The sequence below is a fragment of the Halichoerus grypus genome, chromosome 5, assembly GCF_964656455.1.
Source record: "Halichoerus grypus chromosome 5, mHalGry1.hap1.1, whole genome shotgun sequence".
NCBI classification, from domain to species: Eukaryota; Metazoa; Chordata; class Mammalia; order Carnivora; family Phocidae; genus Halichoerus; species Halichoerus grypus.
This window is the reverse complement of record NC_135716.1, coordinates 117643333-117660696: the sequence shown is the minus strand read 5'-3', so window position 1 is coordinate 117660696 and position 17364 is coordinate 117643333. Positions and strand designations below refer to the sequence as shown.

Sequence of the window (17364 nt, the reverse complement as noted above, 5' to 3'; positions counted from 1 at the left end):
TTTATGTGGAAAACCCAAAAGACTCCATCCCAAAATCGCTAGAACTCATACAGGAATACAGCAATGTGGCAGGACATAAAATCAATGCACAGAAATCAGTTGCATTTCTATACACTAACAATGAGATGAAAGAGAAATTAAGGAATCAATCCCATTTACAATTGCACCAAAAACTGTAAGATACCTAGGAATAAACCTAACCCAAAAGGTAAAGGATCTGTACTCTAAAAACTACAGAACACTTATGAAAGAAATTGAGGAAGACATAAAGAATTGGAAAAACATTCCATGCTCATGGATTGGAAGAATAAATATTGTTAAAATGTCTATGCTACCCAGAGCACTCTACACATTCAATGCAATCCCTATCAAAATACCATTGACATTTTTCACAGAGCTGGAACAAATAATCCTAGAGTTTGTATGAAACCAGAAAAGACTCTGAATAGCCAGAGGAATGTTGAAAAAGAAAACCAAAGCTGGTTGCATCACAATACCAGACTTGAAGCTATATTACAAAGCTGTAATCATCAAGACAGTATGGTACTGGCACAAAAACAGACACATCGATCAATGGAACAGAATAGAAAACCCAGAAATGGATCCTCAACTCTATGGTCAACTAATCTTCGACAAAGCAGGAAAGAATATCCAATGGAAAAGGGACAGTCTCTTCAACAAATGGTACTGGGAAAATGGGACAGCCCCATGTAGAAGAATGAAACTGAACCATTTTCTTACACCATACATAAAGATAAACTCAAAAGAGAAGAAAGACCTAAATGTGAGACAGGAATCCATCAAAATCCTAGAGGAGAACAGAGACAGTAACCTCTTCCACCTCAGCCGCAGCATATTCTTGCTAGATACTTCTCCAAAGGCAAGGGAAACAAAAACAAAAATGAGCCATTGGGACTTCATCAAGATAAAAATCTTTTGCACAGCAAAGGAAACAGTTGACAAAACCAAAAGACAACCGATAGAATGGGAGAAGATATTTGCAAATGACATATCAGATAAAGGGCTAGTATCCAAAATCTATAAAGAACTTATCAAACTAAACACCCAAAAAACACATAATCCAGTCAAGAAATGGGTAGAAGACATGAACAGACATTTCTCTAAAGAAGATAAAACAATGGCCAACAGACACATGAAAAAATGCTCCACATCACTTGGCATCAGGGAAATACAAATCAAAACCACAATGAGATACCACCTCACACTGGTCAGAATGGCTAAAATTAACAAGTCAGGAAATAACACATGTTGGTGAGGATGCTGAGAAAGGGGAACCCTCTTACACCATTGGTGGGAATGCAAGCTGGTACAGCCACTCTGGAAAACAGTATGGACGTTCCTCAAGAAGTTAAAAATAGAGCTACCCTATGACCCAGCAATTGCACTATTAGGTATTTACCCCAAAGATACAAATGTATTGATCCGAAGAGGCACCTGCAGCCCAAAGTTTATAGCAGCAATGTCCACAATAGCCAAACTGTGGAAAGAGCCTAGATGTCCATTGACAGATGAATGGATAAAGAAGATGTGGTTCATATATTCAATGGAATATTACTCAGCCATCAGAAGGATGAATATTTACCATTTACATCGAGGTGGATGGAACTGGAGGGGATTATGCTAAGTGAAATAAGTCAATCAGAGACAAACAATGATCATATGGTTCCACTCATATGTGGAATATAATAAACAGTGCAGAGGATCATAGGGGAAGGGAGGGAAAACTGAATGGGAAGTCATCAGAGATGGAGAAAAACCATGAGAGACTCTCAACTCTAGGAAACAAACTGAGGGTTGCTGGAGGGGAGGTGGGTGCGGTGATGGGGTAATTGGGTGACAGGCATTAAGGAGGGCATGTGATATGATAAGCACTGGGTGTTATATGCAACTGATGTATTATTGAACATTACATCTGAAACTAATGATACAAAATTTAAAAAAAGAAAAGAAATGTTAATACATTAGATATACAAATGGACACATTTTCACAGACAACATCAGCAAGACAGTTAAAGTCAATGAACTTTGAAAACAAATTATTATGAGGCCATGTTTATACAACCACGTCTGAATAGCTGGAGTTCAAGCCTTTATTTTATCTACTTTGTTCAGGGTAAACTGAATTAATAAAAGATAATGGGCCTCATTCTAATATCTGTCTCACTAGTGCCTTATTGATGCAGCTGAAACGCTCCAAAAAGTGGCAAGTGAATTCCTTCAGCTAGAAAATATTAATGATTTGTTTTCTGCACATTTCACAATATTTTAAAAGAACATCTTTGAGAAAGACACGTGAGAAAGGTATCTTCTACGGTGACAGAAATCACCCTGCTGTCATTCTTGCTCTCTGGAAAGCCAGTGTGGATCTGAGGTTCTAGCCAAAGGTTCACTTACACAGGGTGATTTCTATAGATATACAACTTACTTTACTACAAAGCATAAAAAATGTGGTTTTCTGGAGATAAGGATGAAAATCCACTGGATTGAGAGCTATCATCTATACTTTAAAATGTTAGAAATAAAATGCTCTTAAACTGAGGAGCTCCTCAAAGAGATGCCTTAGTAAGGGGATGCCCAGCAGAGTTTTCAAAACACACACAAAATATCTACAAAATTGAAAGCTTCCCCCCAAATCAAAAGGCTCATGGAGAATTGTCCTGACAGAATTCAGCTCTTATAAGTCAATTAGGACTTGAATAACACAATTGCAATGCAGAGAGTTAGAGTCCTCCTGTGAAGCATTTCCCTAAGCATTGGTTAGGATTTTATTATAGGCTACTATATTTTTGTCTTTAACATGTCAGCCAGAGTGTATATTTATTCATTCATTCAACCATCAAGTGCCTACTGGATGCCAGCATTGGGGATGTAAAATGAACATGCTATGTGGCCCCTGAACTTCTTGAATTGGACAAGAAGTAAAAAGCGCATCGAGAACACCAATGCTGTTCAAAAATTTAGAGTGATGTCAGGAAAGACACTCACTTCATTTTGGGGGAGCTTCCTGAAAAGGAACAAATAGAAGGGTAGTCCAGGCAATGGAAATGACATTTATGATGGTGGGGGGACAGAAACAAAGGCACTTTGGGGTCATGGCAAAACAGCTCAAAATGAATTGATGGACGGGAGGGGTGCCTGGCTGATTCAGTCGATACAGCATGTGACTCTTGATATCAGGGTCATGAGTTCAAGTCCCATGTTGGGCGTAGAGCTTACTTAAAAAAAAAAAAAAAAGATGGGGAGATAGGCCAGGTGACCAATGGAGAAGAAATCTTTGATGGAAGTTAAAAGCAAGAAAATGATCAGAACTACATTTAAGGACAACACTCTGGGGTAGTATGATATAATGTTGCTAAAACAATTGGACGTTTCATTGGCCAAGGTAAGTTGTGAGAGAAGTCACATCTTTGTCCACAGAAAAGACATTGACCTCTTTCAAATGAATGGGTTGGTCCTTTTCTCAGCAGTTGTCCTTGAATATAGGACCACCAACTGAAGGGAGGTGAAGAAGCTTTACTTTCAGAGAGCTCATCTGGACATTACTGAGAGAGTACTTGAGAACCCGTGGCCATCATCCTTCAACCAAATGCATGTTACATGAGGCACTTCAAGCTCTGCTGTCAGTAACCAATGCAGATCCCAGGAAAGGGCAGTAGGCAATCAGAACTGTCCACATAATCACAGCAATCATGAAATAACTGACCCAGAAAGCAATTTAATATAACTGCTCATAGTCCTTCATCTTCAAATGTCAACTTCTGTCATAATTATTCTGCCAATCAGCAATTTTCTTTCAATATAATCAATATTTTCTTTATTTCAATATAATCTTGTTTTTCCAAATGGATTTATCATTTTAAATAAATTTTACTTATTTAATTTTTTGAAGTGGTGGCACATTCACATAGTTCAAGCATCAAGAAATATAGAAAGATACACAGCAATGTCTCCTTTCCAGGCCTGCCCTCTATTTGCCAAGTTCCTATACCCCCAAAACAAGTAACCAACATTACTAGTTTCTCAGTTAGTCCCAGGAGTTGTAGAATGTATATACAAGCCAGTATAAGGATAGATTCTTTTCTTTTCTTTTTTTTCACCCCAACAGGACGCTATTTTGGCACCCTTTGTTCCCTACCTAAAAATAAATCTTGGAGATTGTATTAATCAGCTTGGGCTGCCATACCAAAACCCCATAGATTAGATGGCTTAAACAACAGAAATTTATTTTCTCACATTTCTGGAGACTGGAAATCCGAGGTCAGGGTGCCAGCCATGGTTGGGTTCTGGTGAGAGCTCTCTTCCTGGCTTGCAGATGGCCCCTCTCACTGTGTTCTCACTAGGCGGAAAGAGACAGCAAGTCTTCCAGTGTCTCTTATTGTAAGTGCAGTGATCCCACCACCACGTGATCCCACCTTCATGACCTCATCTAACCCTAATTACTCCCCAGATACCATAACATTGGGGGCTAAGGCTTCAACATATGAATTTGGGTGGGGGGGACACAAACATTCAGTTTATAACAGAGATCTTTCCATATAAACATATAAAGAACTTCTCTATTTTTTTTTTTATAGCTGCACAGTATGTTACTGTTACAACATACATCTTTAATATTGAAACTGGGAAAAATAAAGCTGTCCTTAATCATTCTTTATTAATAGGATCTGCAGAAATACAGCAAGACGACATGAGTCCTAGAGATTGAGGTGAGGTTTCTGATGAGTTTACACCTAAACTGGAATTATATGCTGATGATTGCTGGAAATGTATCAAAACTTCAGTAATATGTTTAATGTACATTCGTTAGCTCATCAAAACTTTAGCTTTCTAAATCAAATATGGTTGAAATGTTATCCTAAGATGAAGTTACTAACTTGAAGATGCAAATTATATTAACAAAATACATAGCCATGAAATGTATTTTTTCATGTCAATGCTTATAGACAACAGTCAGCTTACACCTGACCGTGACTTAACTAGACATGCTATATAGGTCATTCTAAACATGTTAGTGTATATTTAGGTTTTGAGAAAGGTATTTGATATGTAGAAGAAGATTTAATGATCTTTATGAATAAAATTTGAATGATTATTCAGTTCAGAAAAGGGAAAGAATCAATAATGAGGAAGAGAAAAAAAGTATGGCCACAAAATACTTCTGGACAGCCTTACTGAAAGCAAGATAATAGACTGTGTGCTGTTCCAGCAGCCTGAACCATCACTGCCTGAAGAAAGAGAAGGCAGAAGGGAGAGACAGAGTGAACAGAAGGTAGGTGAACAGAACAATGTGTTCTTAAAAATATAGCTTAAATTGGATTCAGGGAAAAGAGAGCAAGGAATCAAAGAGAGAACCAAGGTTTCAAGCCTTGGTGACTGGGTAGAAAAGTAACACTGTTGGCTGAGATAGGGTGAAAGATATTTAGGATAGAATGAGAGTTTATTTTATATACCTTATGTTTGGGGGCTAATGAGATATCATTATCAGTGGGCATTTAACATGTTGAAGGGAAGAGAGAGATCTGGGATTTGTTTCAAGAAGTATTTATGAGAATGAGAGAGGGGAGGGACGAGAAGGAGCCAGGACAGAATGATGGAGACCACTCGCATTCAGAGGTAGAAGGAAACAGATGGGCATTAAAGGAGAGAGAAGAGTAGTCAGAGAGAGAGAAGGTGAATCAAGGTAGTGAATTGCAGACACCAAAAGAGGAGGGCAAAATCAAATGTGCCATGTGCTGGAAGAAGCATCAACAAAGATATGGACCCCCTCCCCAAAATATGTTAGGAGACATCAGATTTTAAGACATTAAGTAATGAGCTGAATGCTGAGAAAGTAAACTCAAAAAATGCATTACATTGGTAATTTTTTGAGATGATTGTGAAGATAGGATAACAATATTATTCCATATTTTTATTCCACTTCAAAATCATAAAGTCCTTCCACATATATTCTCTCTTTTGATGATATCTCAAGGGGATAGTCCTGTAGGTAGATGTGTAGAGAAAGATGCAGTGGAGAGGGGTAATCGAAGATGTAACTAGAAGTTGGAGTATTGGATGGAGTTAGTTTCTTAGGGAGGCAAAAGAGGAAAGAATTTAGTGCTGGAGAGAGTAGTGGGTAATGATGTGGGAAACAAAGGCAGAAGGAAGTGTAGATAAAATTAAATGTCCATATAACCTGCAGCCCACTGACAAATACTTGAGGCAGGCAGAGTATAATGTCTTAATATTAATGCCCTGCCAGAGGGAAAAACAACCTTAGTTTGACAATAGCAAGGCTTCCTGTATCCTGTGTCTCCTTTAGCACACAAAAATCCTTTTGGAACTTCCTTTATCTTTAATTCCCCCAACCCCAAAGTATATAATCAGTTATTCCTCATAATCCCGGGGCAGCAGAGGGGAGCAGAAGGCAGCGGGGGCAGCAGCAGCTCCTTCTGCCCACAGGTCCTGTCCTTGTGCTTTAATAAAACCACCATTTTGCACCAAAGACGTCTCAAGAATTCTTTCTTGGCCGTGGGCTCCAGACCCCACCAAACCTCGCCTATTTATTCCGAAAACTACATCAGGTAAGAGACACCATTTTGAGGTAAAACTAGTTAAGAAAAATTCATGACTAAAAAGACCTGAAAGTAATCAAGGTAACCTTGAATCAAGGGCCCAGCCGACAGGAGAAATGTCAAACAAGTGGGGAAATGCTGATGTTGGCATAAAAAGTCAAAACACTGGATCCGCACCCAGTTGTGAGCTCTCCAGATCTCTAATATAATACCATGTCCACCCACGAATGTAACGGTGAGTGGACACTGAAGTACTGGAGCCAAGAGCAAACGGTTCAATGTCTTTTTTTCTTTTTTTTTTAAGATGTATTTATTTATTTGAGGGAGAGAGGCGGGGGAGGGGCAGAGGGAGAGAATCTTCAAGCAGACTCCCTGCTGAGCGTGGAGCCCAACGCGGGGCTCAATCCCAGGACCCTGAGATCATGACCTGAGCCAAAATCAAGAGTTGGACGCTTGAACGACTGAGTCACCCAGGCACCCCAATAGTTCAATGTCTTAAATAACCCCAGCAGAGATTTTAAGAGAAGTTCCTCTACTACAGAAATCAATTTCTAAGTCTGCTTTGAGTTCCCACCCCCAGGCCACTCTACAGGAAGCAAAAGCATTAAGCAAGCTGTTAGCATAGTGCATTCCTCCAGGACTTTTTCATACAACAGGATGTCTGCCTGTGTCAGCCTCCAATCACCCTCTTTAGAGAGTTCTGCTTTTTCTAAGACAGTACCCAAGTGTTTATAACTTTCTCCATTAAAAGGCATGCACGTTAAGAAATAAATTTAAGTTTGTACTCTATGAGCTAATACATTGGGATATTACCCCATCTTCCTGGCTTGGTGTTTGGTTTGGGAAGGAGTATGCAACCTCTGTTGCATACTGATCCAACAGTAAGTCATTCTTGCGATTGTTTACAGGCTGGAGCCAAAGGGGAAGAAATCTTCTTTCTTTGCTAGTAAAAGGGCTGCTAGGATGAGATGAGAAACCAAAGCTACTAGGAGCCATGCTTCCCATGGCACGGAGAAAGCTATCTGCAAAGAGAACCAGAAACACGAGTCAGAAATAGAGAGTATAAGCCCTAAAAGCATTCCTGACACTGAATCCAGCCATCTCCAGGACCAGTTCCCTACATCCTGTGTTTGGGTTACACCAGCCCATAAATTCTCCTTTTTGTGTGGGCAAGTTGGGAGTTTGCCATTTGCAACCCAAAGTACCCCAACTTGTGCACAGAATACCTTATACTTACAAGGTGCTCAATAAATAGATATTGATCATCTGGTTGCTTCAGTATTACTGATTTTTCTATACATTTTGCTTCTGCACTTTTTTTGTGCCCTATAACCTCTCTCTCAGTGAGGCTTGATTAAAGGTAAGGCTGCAATTTTCTGGTAATTACGGGGAATAACCCGAAGCTGGCCAAGGCCATTTAATATGTCTGTGTTTCAGTTTCCTAATCTGTAAAATATGGCAAATAATAATAGCAGCTATTTACTTAGCATCTACTATATTCCAAGTACTGGCCTAATGCTTAATATGCATTATTCTAGTTCCTATAGCAACTTTGTAACACATGCCTAATGATCCTCATTTTATAGATGGGGAAGCTGAGATGCAATGAGCTTAAATGAATTGACCAACGTCATACAGCTTGAGTGACAGAATTCTGATTCACATCTAGGTTTGCCTGAGCCTGTGCTCTTTCCAATGTCCCATGATGCCCTACTTATTCAAAAAGTTTTTGTGTGTGTAATAAGATAATGCAGGTATAATTGCTCTAAAAATAAAAAGAGATCAGAAATCGTTCTCTAATTGACAATAAAAAATGTGGAAGTGGGCCCAAATATTAACGAGGAAGATTTAGTTTTAGGACATTCTGACTACCCCAATTATGGCATTAGAAACAGTAACTGAAAAATAAATGATGAATCTCATATAAACGAGAAATTTTATGAAAAGAGAAAGTACAGCCAACATTCTGTTCCATTTCTGAAGCCTCAATAAAATTCCAAAAGACATAAGTAAGTAAGCTTTGCTAAGCTAGGGAGACATTTCTAATTTTCCTCCTTGAACCATCAATATGGAGGCCCTGGCATTTCCTTTGTGGCCCTGTTAATGAAGTTCCTTGTAAACTATGAACACTTTCACGTAAAGATCTGGATGGCAATATCAGTGGTATTTAAAATGAACAAACGTTTAGTCATGATGTCTACATACCATTAAAGTATATGCAAATCCTATTTTTGTAGAAGTTTAACTGAAAGAAGGCGAAGACCAAGTCTATATGTTAAATGACCTTTTGTAGTAAAACATTTGTGTTCCTCAAGCTATAACTATTTCAAACAAGGACCTTTTGTAGTAAAACACATGTGTTCCTCAAGGTATAACTTTTTTATATATAACTATTTCAAACAACTTCAAGGAAACCACACTGTGAACTATCTGTTTTATGTCCATTTTCTTCATTAGACTGTGAATACTTTGGGCATAGAAATTGTGTCTTACTCATCTTCTTATCTCTAGAATCTAGTATAGTGAAATTTTGCATAGGTTGGTTGGCATAGGACCTTTGGGGGTTCTGGGAACTTTAGCCTGCATGGACCTCTTCCTCCATAAAAAATATTAAAAATATTATATTTTATGACCATGTTGGTAAAAAGATGAATATATTAGTATTATACATTTAAACATTCTCTTTGACCTAAAATTTCTTTTTTTTTTTCCTTCTGACTTTAAAAGAAATTAAAACAGGGGAGCCTGGGTGGCTCAGTCAGTTAAGCATCTGCCTTTGTATTGGGTCATGATTCCAGGGTCCTGGGATCCAGCCCTGCCATCTGGCTCCCTGCTCAGCTGGGAGTCTGTTTCTTCCTCTGCCCCTCCCCCGGCTCATGTTCTCTCTCTCAAATAAATAAATAAAATCTTTAAAAAAATAAAATAAAATAAAAAATTAAAACATTTGCACAGGACCCTAAAAGTAATGTGGGCTCCAGGTGCTACGCCTATCCTGCATATGGATAAGTCAGTCCTATTATGCGTTACATACAATTTTGTTGAATGAATGAAATGAATAAATGATTTAAAATTAATATTTATCTGGTGGTAGTGATTCTTAAAGCTTCTATTTTGGAGTAATTTTCAGTTTAAAATATTTTCAAAAAGCAACTAATTAATAAAAATATCAAAATATACTAATATTCATTTAATCTGAAGCCAACTGTTGAAATGTACTACTGTAAAAAAAGTAAAAACCCAAAGCAGCATAGAAGCACATCAAAGTAGCAAAATAAATATTCAAAAATAATATCAGACATTGTTATGATTTGAACAAATGCAGCACACCTCTTAAATAATGAAATTTAAATATTTTCTTTTTTAAACTCTAACATTCCAAGAACGTCAGTTCATAAGGTAGATACTTAAAAAACGTGGAGCCACATGATTATTGACTATAATAATTGAGTTAAACACGTTCCCCAAATGCTAGACCTGCTGCTGCCTTCCACAACATTGCTTTTGGAACTCAGCATTTCTTCTGTTGTTTTCAGAGATATCTTTTTTAAATGGGAAATTGATTGATGAAATCTTAGCCATGAATAAGTGCTAATGCATACAATAAATTAAAATGCTGTCATTTTATAAGAAAGGTTTATTGGCTAACTGTGCTATTTCTTCTAGTAACTCAAAGTCTAGTGTTTAATTTACAGAATGAAATGCGGAAATCAATTATTCAGTTCATAGAATGACAAAACTGCTTCTCAAAGTTATGTTTTGGGAGGCAACCAGACTGACTTAGTCACTGACTTAAAACACAGAGTGTCATATCTGACAGTTTTTCCCACTTCAAAATGTATCGAACAATGTTCAAACTATGAGGAAGCACTTTTGCATTGTCTGGTCAGTGCTGTGTGCAAATTAATATCTGTATAATAATTCAGATTCACCCTTCCAAAAAGCATATCATACATATAAAGTGGTACTGGTATTTATGGGATAGACATTTACCAGAATTGCTCTTAAAGGCTACATAATAAAAGTGCATTAAAGCTGCCTAAATTAATTAACCATAGATACTGAAATGGATTCAGCTAATGGATTCTGCCTCTCCAGAGAGTGCCTCTTTTAATAATAAAACAACAGCAAAAAAACACGCTTTTCCTCCCTGTTTTCATAACATGTAGCCAGCCATCTGAACAAGAGCAGGAGGGGGAGTAGGACTGCTCACACCATCCCTGAGCCAGCAAGAGGGAGAGGTCATCTAGTGATCAGACACTCTTGCTTCTCCTCTCCAAGGGCAAATGGGCTGCCTCAGCAGCTGTCACATCCTGCTCCCCTTCGAAACAGGAAACCAGTCTAGAGTTTCACACTTACCTTCTGCCTTGTGTTACCAAACCGGCAGTCTTGCCAGATCCTTGAAAATGCCCATTATATATGAAGGTGGTGAAGGTTTTGAGGGACTGGTAAATAGGAGGGCATTTATGTTTGGGACAGGGGACTTCCTGGCTCAGCTATCTGCCATCGATTGTAAGGTTGCAAGAGAGAGAGGTGAAAGAAGCATAGAAGAGTGGAAGACACACAAGGTCATTTGGCCCATCTCATGCCAGTAGGCAGAATCACATCCCCAAGTACCGCTGAACCAATAAAGGGTCTTGTAATGAGACTGCTAGTTACCCAACGGCAAATAACGAGGAGCTTCACCAAAGATCTAGGTTGTGAACTCACAAATCACGGTTATTCAACTTGCTTTTCAATCAGACAAGCCCCTATTTTCCCTATGTTTCCCACACCATGTCCTCCTTTGGCCCCCTTATTGCTCATTAGCAGTTCCAGCAGAGGGCAGGCAGGGGAAAGGAGAAGAGACATATGTTAGAGCAAATGATCTAGAGTCTTCTGAACATGTTAAGGCAAATTTTCTCAATTACTAAGAGTAACAATGGTCTTTTTGTCCAAATGTTGTTGTTGTTGTTGTTGCTTTCTGTCCTTCTGTCTATATAAGGTATTATTGTCAGTTTTCAGGTCTCCTCTCTCAAGGAATTTACAGTCTGGTTTGGGAAGGCAAAATGAAGACACATGAAATAGTGAGAAAGCCATGCTCTAAAGCCACCCTAAGCTATCTCAAGTAAAGTCATGGTTCCAAGAGAAGGAAGACAGGTCTTTGTGTGCTGAAGCTGGTGATAACATATATAGATTGAAAGTATAAACCGAAGTAAATAATTAGTGCAGAGAAGTGAGAATCAATGTCTATGCAAATGTAACTGTTGAAAATTCTCTGAACAGGCCTGGGTGACAGCCTCATGGAGAGGACTTGCAGGCATCCTGTTAGAATTTGGTTTATGTGGGACAGGTCTCATCCTATCTCGGCACCAGGCTCTTTGCAGTGATCAGCCAAAGTGAGGGGACTGGTTGGCATGCAGGATCAGTTGGCATTCCTGGAGGAAAAATATTCAGTATCTTTCCAAATCATTCATTAAGGTCTGTGTGACAGTGTCATGAGCAACTCGCTGTGGGGAGGTCTTCATCAGATAAACAGGACTGCAAAATTCAGAGCCAAGGAATGCGGGCTGGAGAGGCACTCCCAGCTCCAGCTGCTACCTGAACACCCAGGACTGGCTGAGAACCAAGGAGACATGCTGAAACCAGGAGCCTCGGCGACGAATGGCAATGTTATAGCCGCTTAATCCTGAAATGAAAAGTAATTGCTTCTGGCTTAAAGAATAAAGGAAAAACAAGATCAGCCTTGGCTGAATTACATTTTTTTCCAAAAACAACCATGCTGTAGATCAGGTTCTAAAACCTGCTTGGTATTTGAAAATGTGAGGAAATGGATGTTTTCTGTCAATATAATTTAAATCCATCCAGAAGTACTGATATATAAGAACACTTGAATGCAAATACATTTTGATTAACATGATTAAATCAAACGTGTTTACTTTCAGCTCTAAGGGATGACATCTAAAATTTAACTTACCTAAATATAATTTTAGAAAGTCGGCTTTCAAAATAGCTCTTTCTTTCTTTTCTCTTTTGAAGGATTTTCTACTGAAAGTCTCAGCAGAAGATACCAGAGCTCCTTTTTTGTAAAGATGAAACTGCAAATGGAGAAATATGGAAGCAGGGGGAGGGAAAAGACATTTCAATACTTGTAATATATTCCCATGATGCAATTGTCTTCTCTATAGAAAAAAGAATTCATAAAAATTCATAAAGGAAGTGCTGCAAGTTTAAATTATTGTTAGAAGGATCGGAAGAGGACTTTAACCCACAACTGAGTAAGTAATATTCTTATTTTTACTTGTTTACCTCTCAAGGGGCTACAGAATGACAAATGTCAGATTTTCTGTATATAGAATTTTCATTTCCTCGAGAGCAAGAAGGCAAGGACAAAGAGTAAAAACACAGCAAGAGTGAGAACAAACGAATCTTGCCTTTCAAGTTTCAATTTTTAAATATATGTATTAACTTAAAATATTTGTGGCAGACGCACAATGATGTAGAGAAAACTAATTAAAATACTTCTTGTTTCCTAGAGCCATATAAAATTGCCTACATAAACAGCAATTTCACATGGTTTCCACCTAGTATCATAAGCCCCCACAGGAGTATCATCAACCAATAATAACCAGCAAGGAAGAAAACGCAGTTTGTCTCCCTGCTATCATTCTGTACAAACACTAATATTATAAAACAAATATGACACATGCTGTCTTCTTGCAGGTGCTAACATTGAGGACACTCCTCACAGAAAAACCGAGGCTATTCATGGTCATTATTCACAGCATGTATTTCTGCTTCATTAGTTCAAAACAAACAAACAAAATAATCCTTCTACCAGATGTTTTTTGGATACCACCGGTTTTTAAATTTTGTTTAACCTGAATCATGACACTGACAACTGTGTCCACTTTCACGCGAGCTCAAGCCGGTGGACGGCAGCAAGCCCAGCTACAGACCCAATAACTTGACACACGGTCATCACAAACATGAGGGCCTTTTTAAAATGAAAGGTGTCATACAGCTCATGAGGTAAGACAGCCATGAACAACACCGAGAATGCAAAGAATATCCACAGTCTATGAGGTGTGCTCTCTATGGGGATGTGACACACAGTGACCCCGAAAGCCACAATATTTCCAAAGATGAAGGACTAGGGTACTTAGGAACACTTTGAATTTAAAAAAAAAAAAAAAAAAAGCAGTCCTTTTTATATCAATACTCTGTCATTCTATGCCAGCATTCTATGCCAGGAAAGGGTACTGAGTGTGAAGATGGCCCCAATTTTCTTTTTTATGCTCAGCGTGATTCAGATATTAACAGGATTTCTATTCCCATCATAGAGAAGCCTCCGACAAGCTTTCTATTCTTACAAAACATGAGAATGTCCAAAGGAAATATAAATTTAAAGTACAATGCAAACATATATTTTAACGGGGATGTTGAGGGAATTAGGAAGTGTATGGAATGTTGTTCACAGCAATTTTAACCCAAATATGTCACCAGCAGATTTAAGGGAGTTTCCGTTTTCTATGTAAAAAAATTAAAATTACAAAAGTGCAATCTCTCATGTCAAATATTATTAAATCATCAATGACACATTTTCTTCAAACCTCCTTACTCCAATACCAGATGACCTTGGGAGGAAGCAAAGGTCTTTCTTTGCCTAGGGATTTCAATTACAGACTCGCTCTTTAGTATTTGCATTTTGCTCTGGAATTACTGACAATTCAAATATAATTTTCAACATCCCCCTGGGTGAACTAACCACCAAGTGCCTCACAACTTGCTTTCTAAAAAGAAATCTATCTCTTCAAATTATACTTCATAAAAAGTGAAGCTTAATGAGATTTTAAAATACGGACTTAAAGGGGTTTATCCTCCTCATGACCTGGCAGTATTCACCCTCTCTTTGAAGCATCCTGCTCTCCTCTTTTTCTAGTGTGAATTTTGACGAAATTCTGAGGAAATAGCCAGTGGGACAGCAAAGGTGATTTTCCTGAAGGATTGCTTCACCCAACCCAGCAGGTAGGGGCTGAAAAGGACTTCACATACTTTCCAGGTGATTCATATGATGCACACTAAATTTGAGACGCAATGGGTAGATAGCCCTTGTGAGGTGTTTGGCAGTGATAAAAGGAAACATTTATTAAATGCTTACCAAAAAGAAAAAAATATCAAGTATTAGAATTCTACTTGGCCCATGATCCAACCAAGGTAAGAGATTAAAAGCACTTATTTAAGGTCACAGAAATGGACCAGGCCCCAGTTTCCCTGATTCCCAGAAAACTGCAATGTCCACTGAGAACTTAACTCCATAATTAAGAGTGACACTCATTCAATAACAAGCAAGGAAAAACAAATTTCTATTGATCCACAGATCTACCATTTCCGTACTCTTCATTTTTCATGTTGATCTGAGTTCCCATCTGGTATCACTTCCTTCACCCCTGAAGACTTTAACATGTCTTAAAGTACATGTCTACTATCGACAAATTCTCTCAGCTTTTGTTTATTTGGCAATGTTTTTCTTTTTCATTCTTTCTCTCTTTCTTCCTCTCTCCCTTCTTTCGTCCTTGCCCTTGCTCTCATTCTTCTTATTCCCTTCATCTTTGAAGGATCTTTTCACTAGGTTTCTAATTCCAGGTTAACAGGTTTTATTTCTTTCAGCACTTTAAAGATGTTATTGCGTTGTCTTCTGGCTTGCAGAGAAGTCAGACAATTGCTCCCCTAAGGTCTTGTGCAGAATGAGGTTTTTCCCTCTGGCTGCTATTAAGATGTTTCTCTTCAGTCCTTGGTTTTCAGATATTTGACTATGATGTACCTGAAAGTGGTTTTCTTCATTTTTATCCTGCTTGTAGTTCGTTGAGCTTATAAAACTCATGGGTTAACAATTTTCATCAAATTTGGATTTTTTTCCAGCTATTTTTCTTGAAAAAAAACCCCAACATATATATATATATATATTTATTTATTTATCCCAGTCACCCTCTCCTCTTCTTCTGGAACTCCAATTCACAAATGTCAGGCCACCTCATACTACCCTACAAGTCAATGAGACTCTATTCATTTTTTTCTAGCCCTTTTTCTCTGTGTGTGCTTCAGTTTGCACAGTTTACGTTACCCTATCTTCGAGTTCACTATTTTTTTTCTTCTGTAGAATGCAATTTACTGTTAAGCCCATCTAGGGTTTTTTTTTTTTTTTTTCATTTCAGATATTTTTCAGCTCTAGAATTTCTAATTGGGTTTCTTTCATTGTTTCCAGTTCTCTAGTGAGACCTCTCCTCTACTCATGTGAGCCTTTATTTTCTTATAAATCCTCAAACACATTTATAAGAACTGTGTTAAAGTCCTTGCTTGTTATTTCCAACATCTCTGTCATCTCTGGTTATGTTTAATCCCTGAAGATGATACTGAAAGATCAATAAATAAAACCCAAATAACAACAAAACCACTAGTTCTGTCCAAGATCACACATGCTCAACTGCTGGAATCCCATGTCCCCGAATCCCTTCCTGTCACCTGGGAGAGAGTGAGGAGTCAAATGCCCTCTTCACTGCCACTTGCTTGGCACTGCACTCGTTCGTTGCCTCCTTCCCGATCCCTCATGGCTTAGCCCCGGCGGGAGGCGGCTTTACACGTCGGTACCTCTCTGAGATGTTGTTCTTTGGGTACCACCATTGCTCCCACCGCCCCCACTGCCATCTTGTGTTCAGTGCTGCAGCCACTGGCCCAGGGCTGCTCCAGGTCAGGCAGCTTTTCACCACAGCCCGGGCTGGCAGCATGTCTTGCTGCTTCTCCTCCGCGTGCTCCAAATGATGGCCCTGCCTCTCCTGCTTCCTACTGCCTCTCTCTGCATAGCTGTGGAGAAGCCCCCAAGGAGCTGCCCCCTGCCTGCCCTTGTCCCCTGAGCTCGGGTCTGTTTCTCCTCCAGCCAGATTTTCTCACCATCTACAGCTACTGGTCAGAGGATGGATTTCCCCCTGGTGGTAGCTCTTGTTGAACAAAGATTCACTAAATTGCTAAGTATTTGCTAAGAACTTGTTATGTGTACAGAATCCTATTTGCTTGTCAAGCGATAAGCAAAAAGAACTAAACAAACACACAAATGAATGATTTAAAGCCAAATATTATGTTTTGATAAGAGTCCTCTGTTGTAAAAAGTTGAAATCTACTGAACTCTATAGATGTTCATTAGTCTGTCTGTAAATTTCATCAATCGATTTGACAAATATCTACCGAGAACATGAAATGTACCAGGTTCTGTTCCCAGTGCTAAGAATATAAGATAGACAAGATACCCGATCTCATGGAGTTTAGAATAAACAAATAATACTAGTTACTAATAAATACAATATCAGATAGTGGAAATAATCTGGAGAAAATAAAGGAGGATAAATGGATAGAAACTAATGAGAGGAGAAAATATTGGATAGGGAGGTGAAGGAAGGTCTCTGAGAAAGTGACATCTGGGCTGAATGACATGAAGATCTAGGGAAAAGACAGTCCAGGCATGGGACAGCAAATTTATAGGAATGTAATGACTTACATAGTGAATGACAGGAAATGAGGTCAGACAGACAATCCAGCCCAGGTCAGGTAGCACTTTCAAAGCTATGGTAAGGAGTTTGTATTTTATTCTAAATACAGTGGGAAATGCTGGGAAATTTCAAAAGGGAATGACATTCTGTGATCACATTGTGAAAAGATCATTTTGGTGCTGTGTGAGGACTGATTGGAAGGTAGCAGGAATAGAAGAGCCCAAGACACGCTAGGAGCTATCGTAACCTAAGTAAGAAATGATGGTTCTATA

The 17364-nt window shown here is 38.6% G+C and overlaps 1 protein-coding gene across 7 annotated transcripts in view; it reads right to left on the bottom strand.

Annotated features, from left to right (window-relative positions):
- Nucleotides 1-17364, bottom strand: part of LOC118518149 (uncharacterized) — a 102358-nt gene that overhangs the window by 18620 nt on the left and 66374 nt on the right. For 2 of the 7 annotated variants that reach the window (XM_078072806.1, XM_078072807.1), the window contains exons 2-4: nucleotides 12529-12649; nucleotides 12153-12240; nucleotides 4255-4357 (exon numbers count right to left, since the gene is read on the bottom strand). The exons of 1 other annotated variant lie outside the window; for it this stretch is intronic. In XM_078072806.1, the coding sequence (XP_077928932.1) occupies nucleotides 4255-4357; nucleotides 12153-12240; nucleotides 12529-12649 (312 nt within the window). The remainder of the gene's footprint in view (nucleotides 1-4254; nucleotides 4358-12152; nucleotides 12241-12528; nucleotides 12650-17364) is intronic. 4 more of the 7 variants (XR_013448093.1, XR_013448092.1, XR_013448095.1 and 1 more) reach the window with 3 other exon arrangements.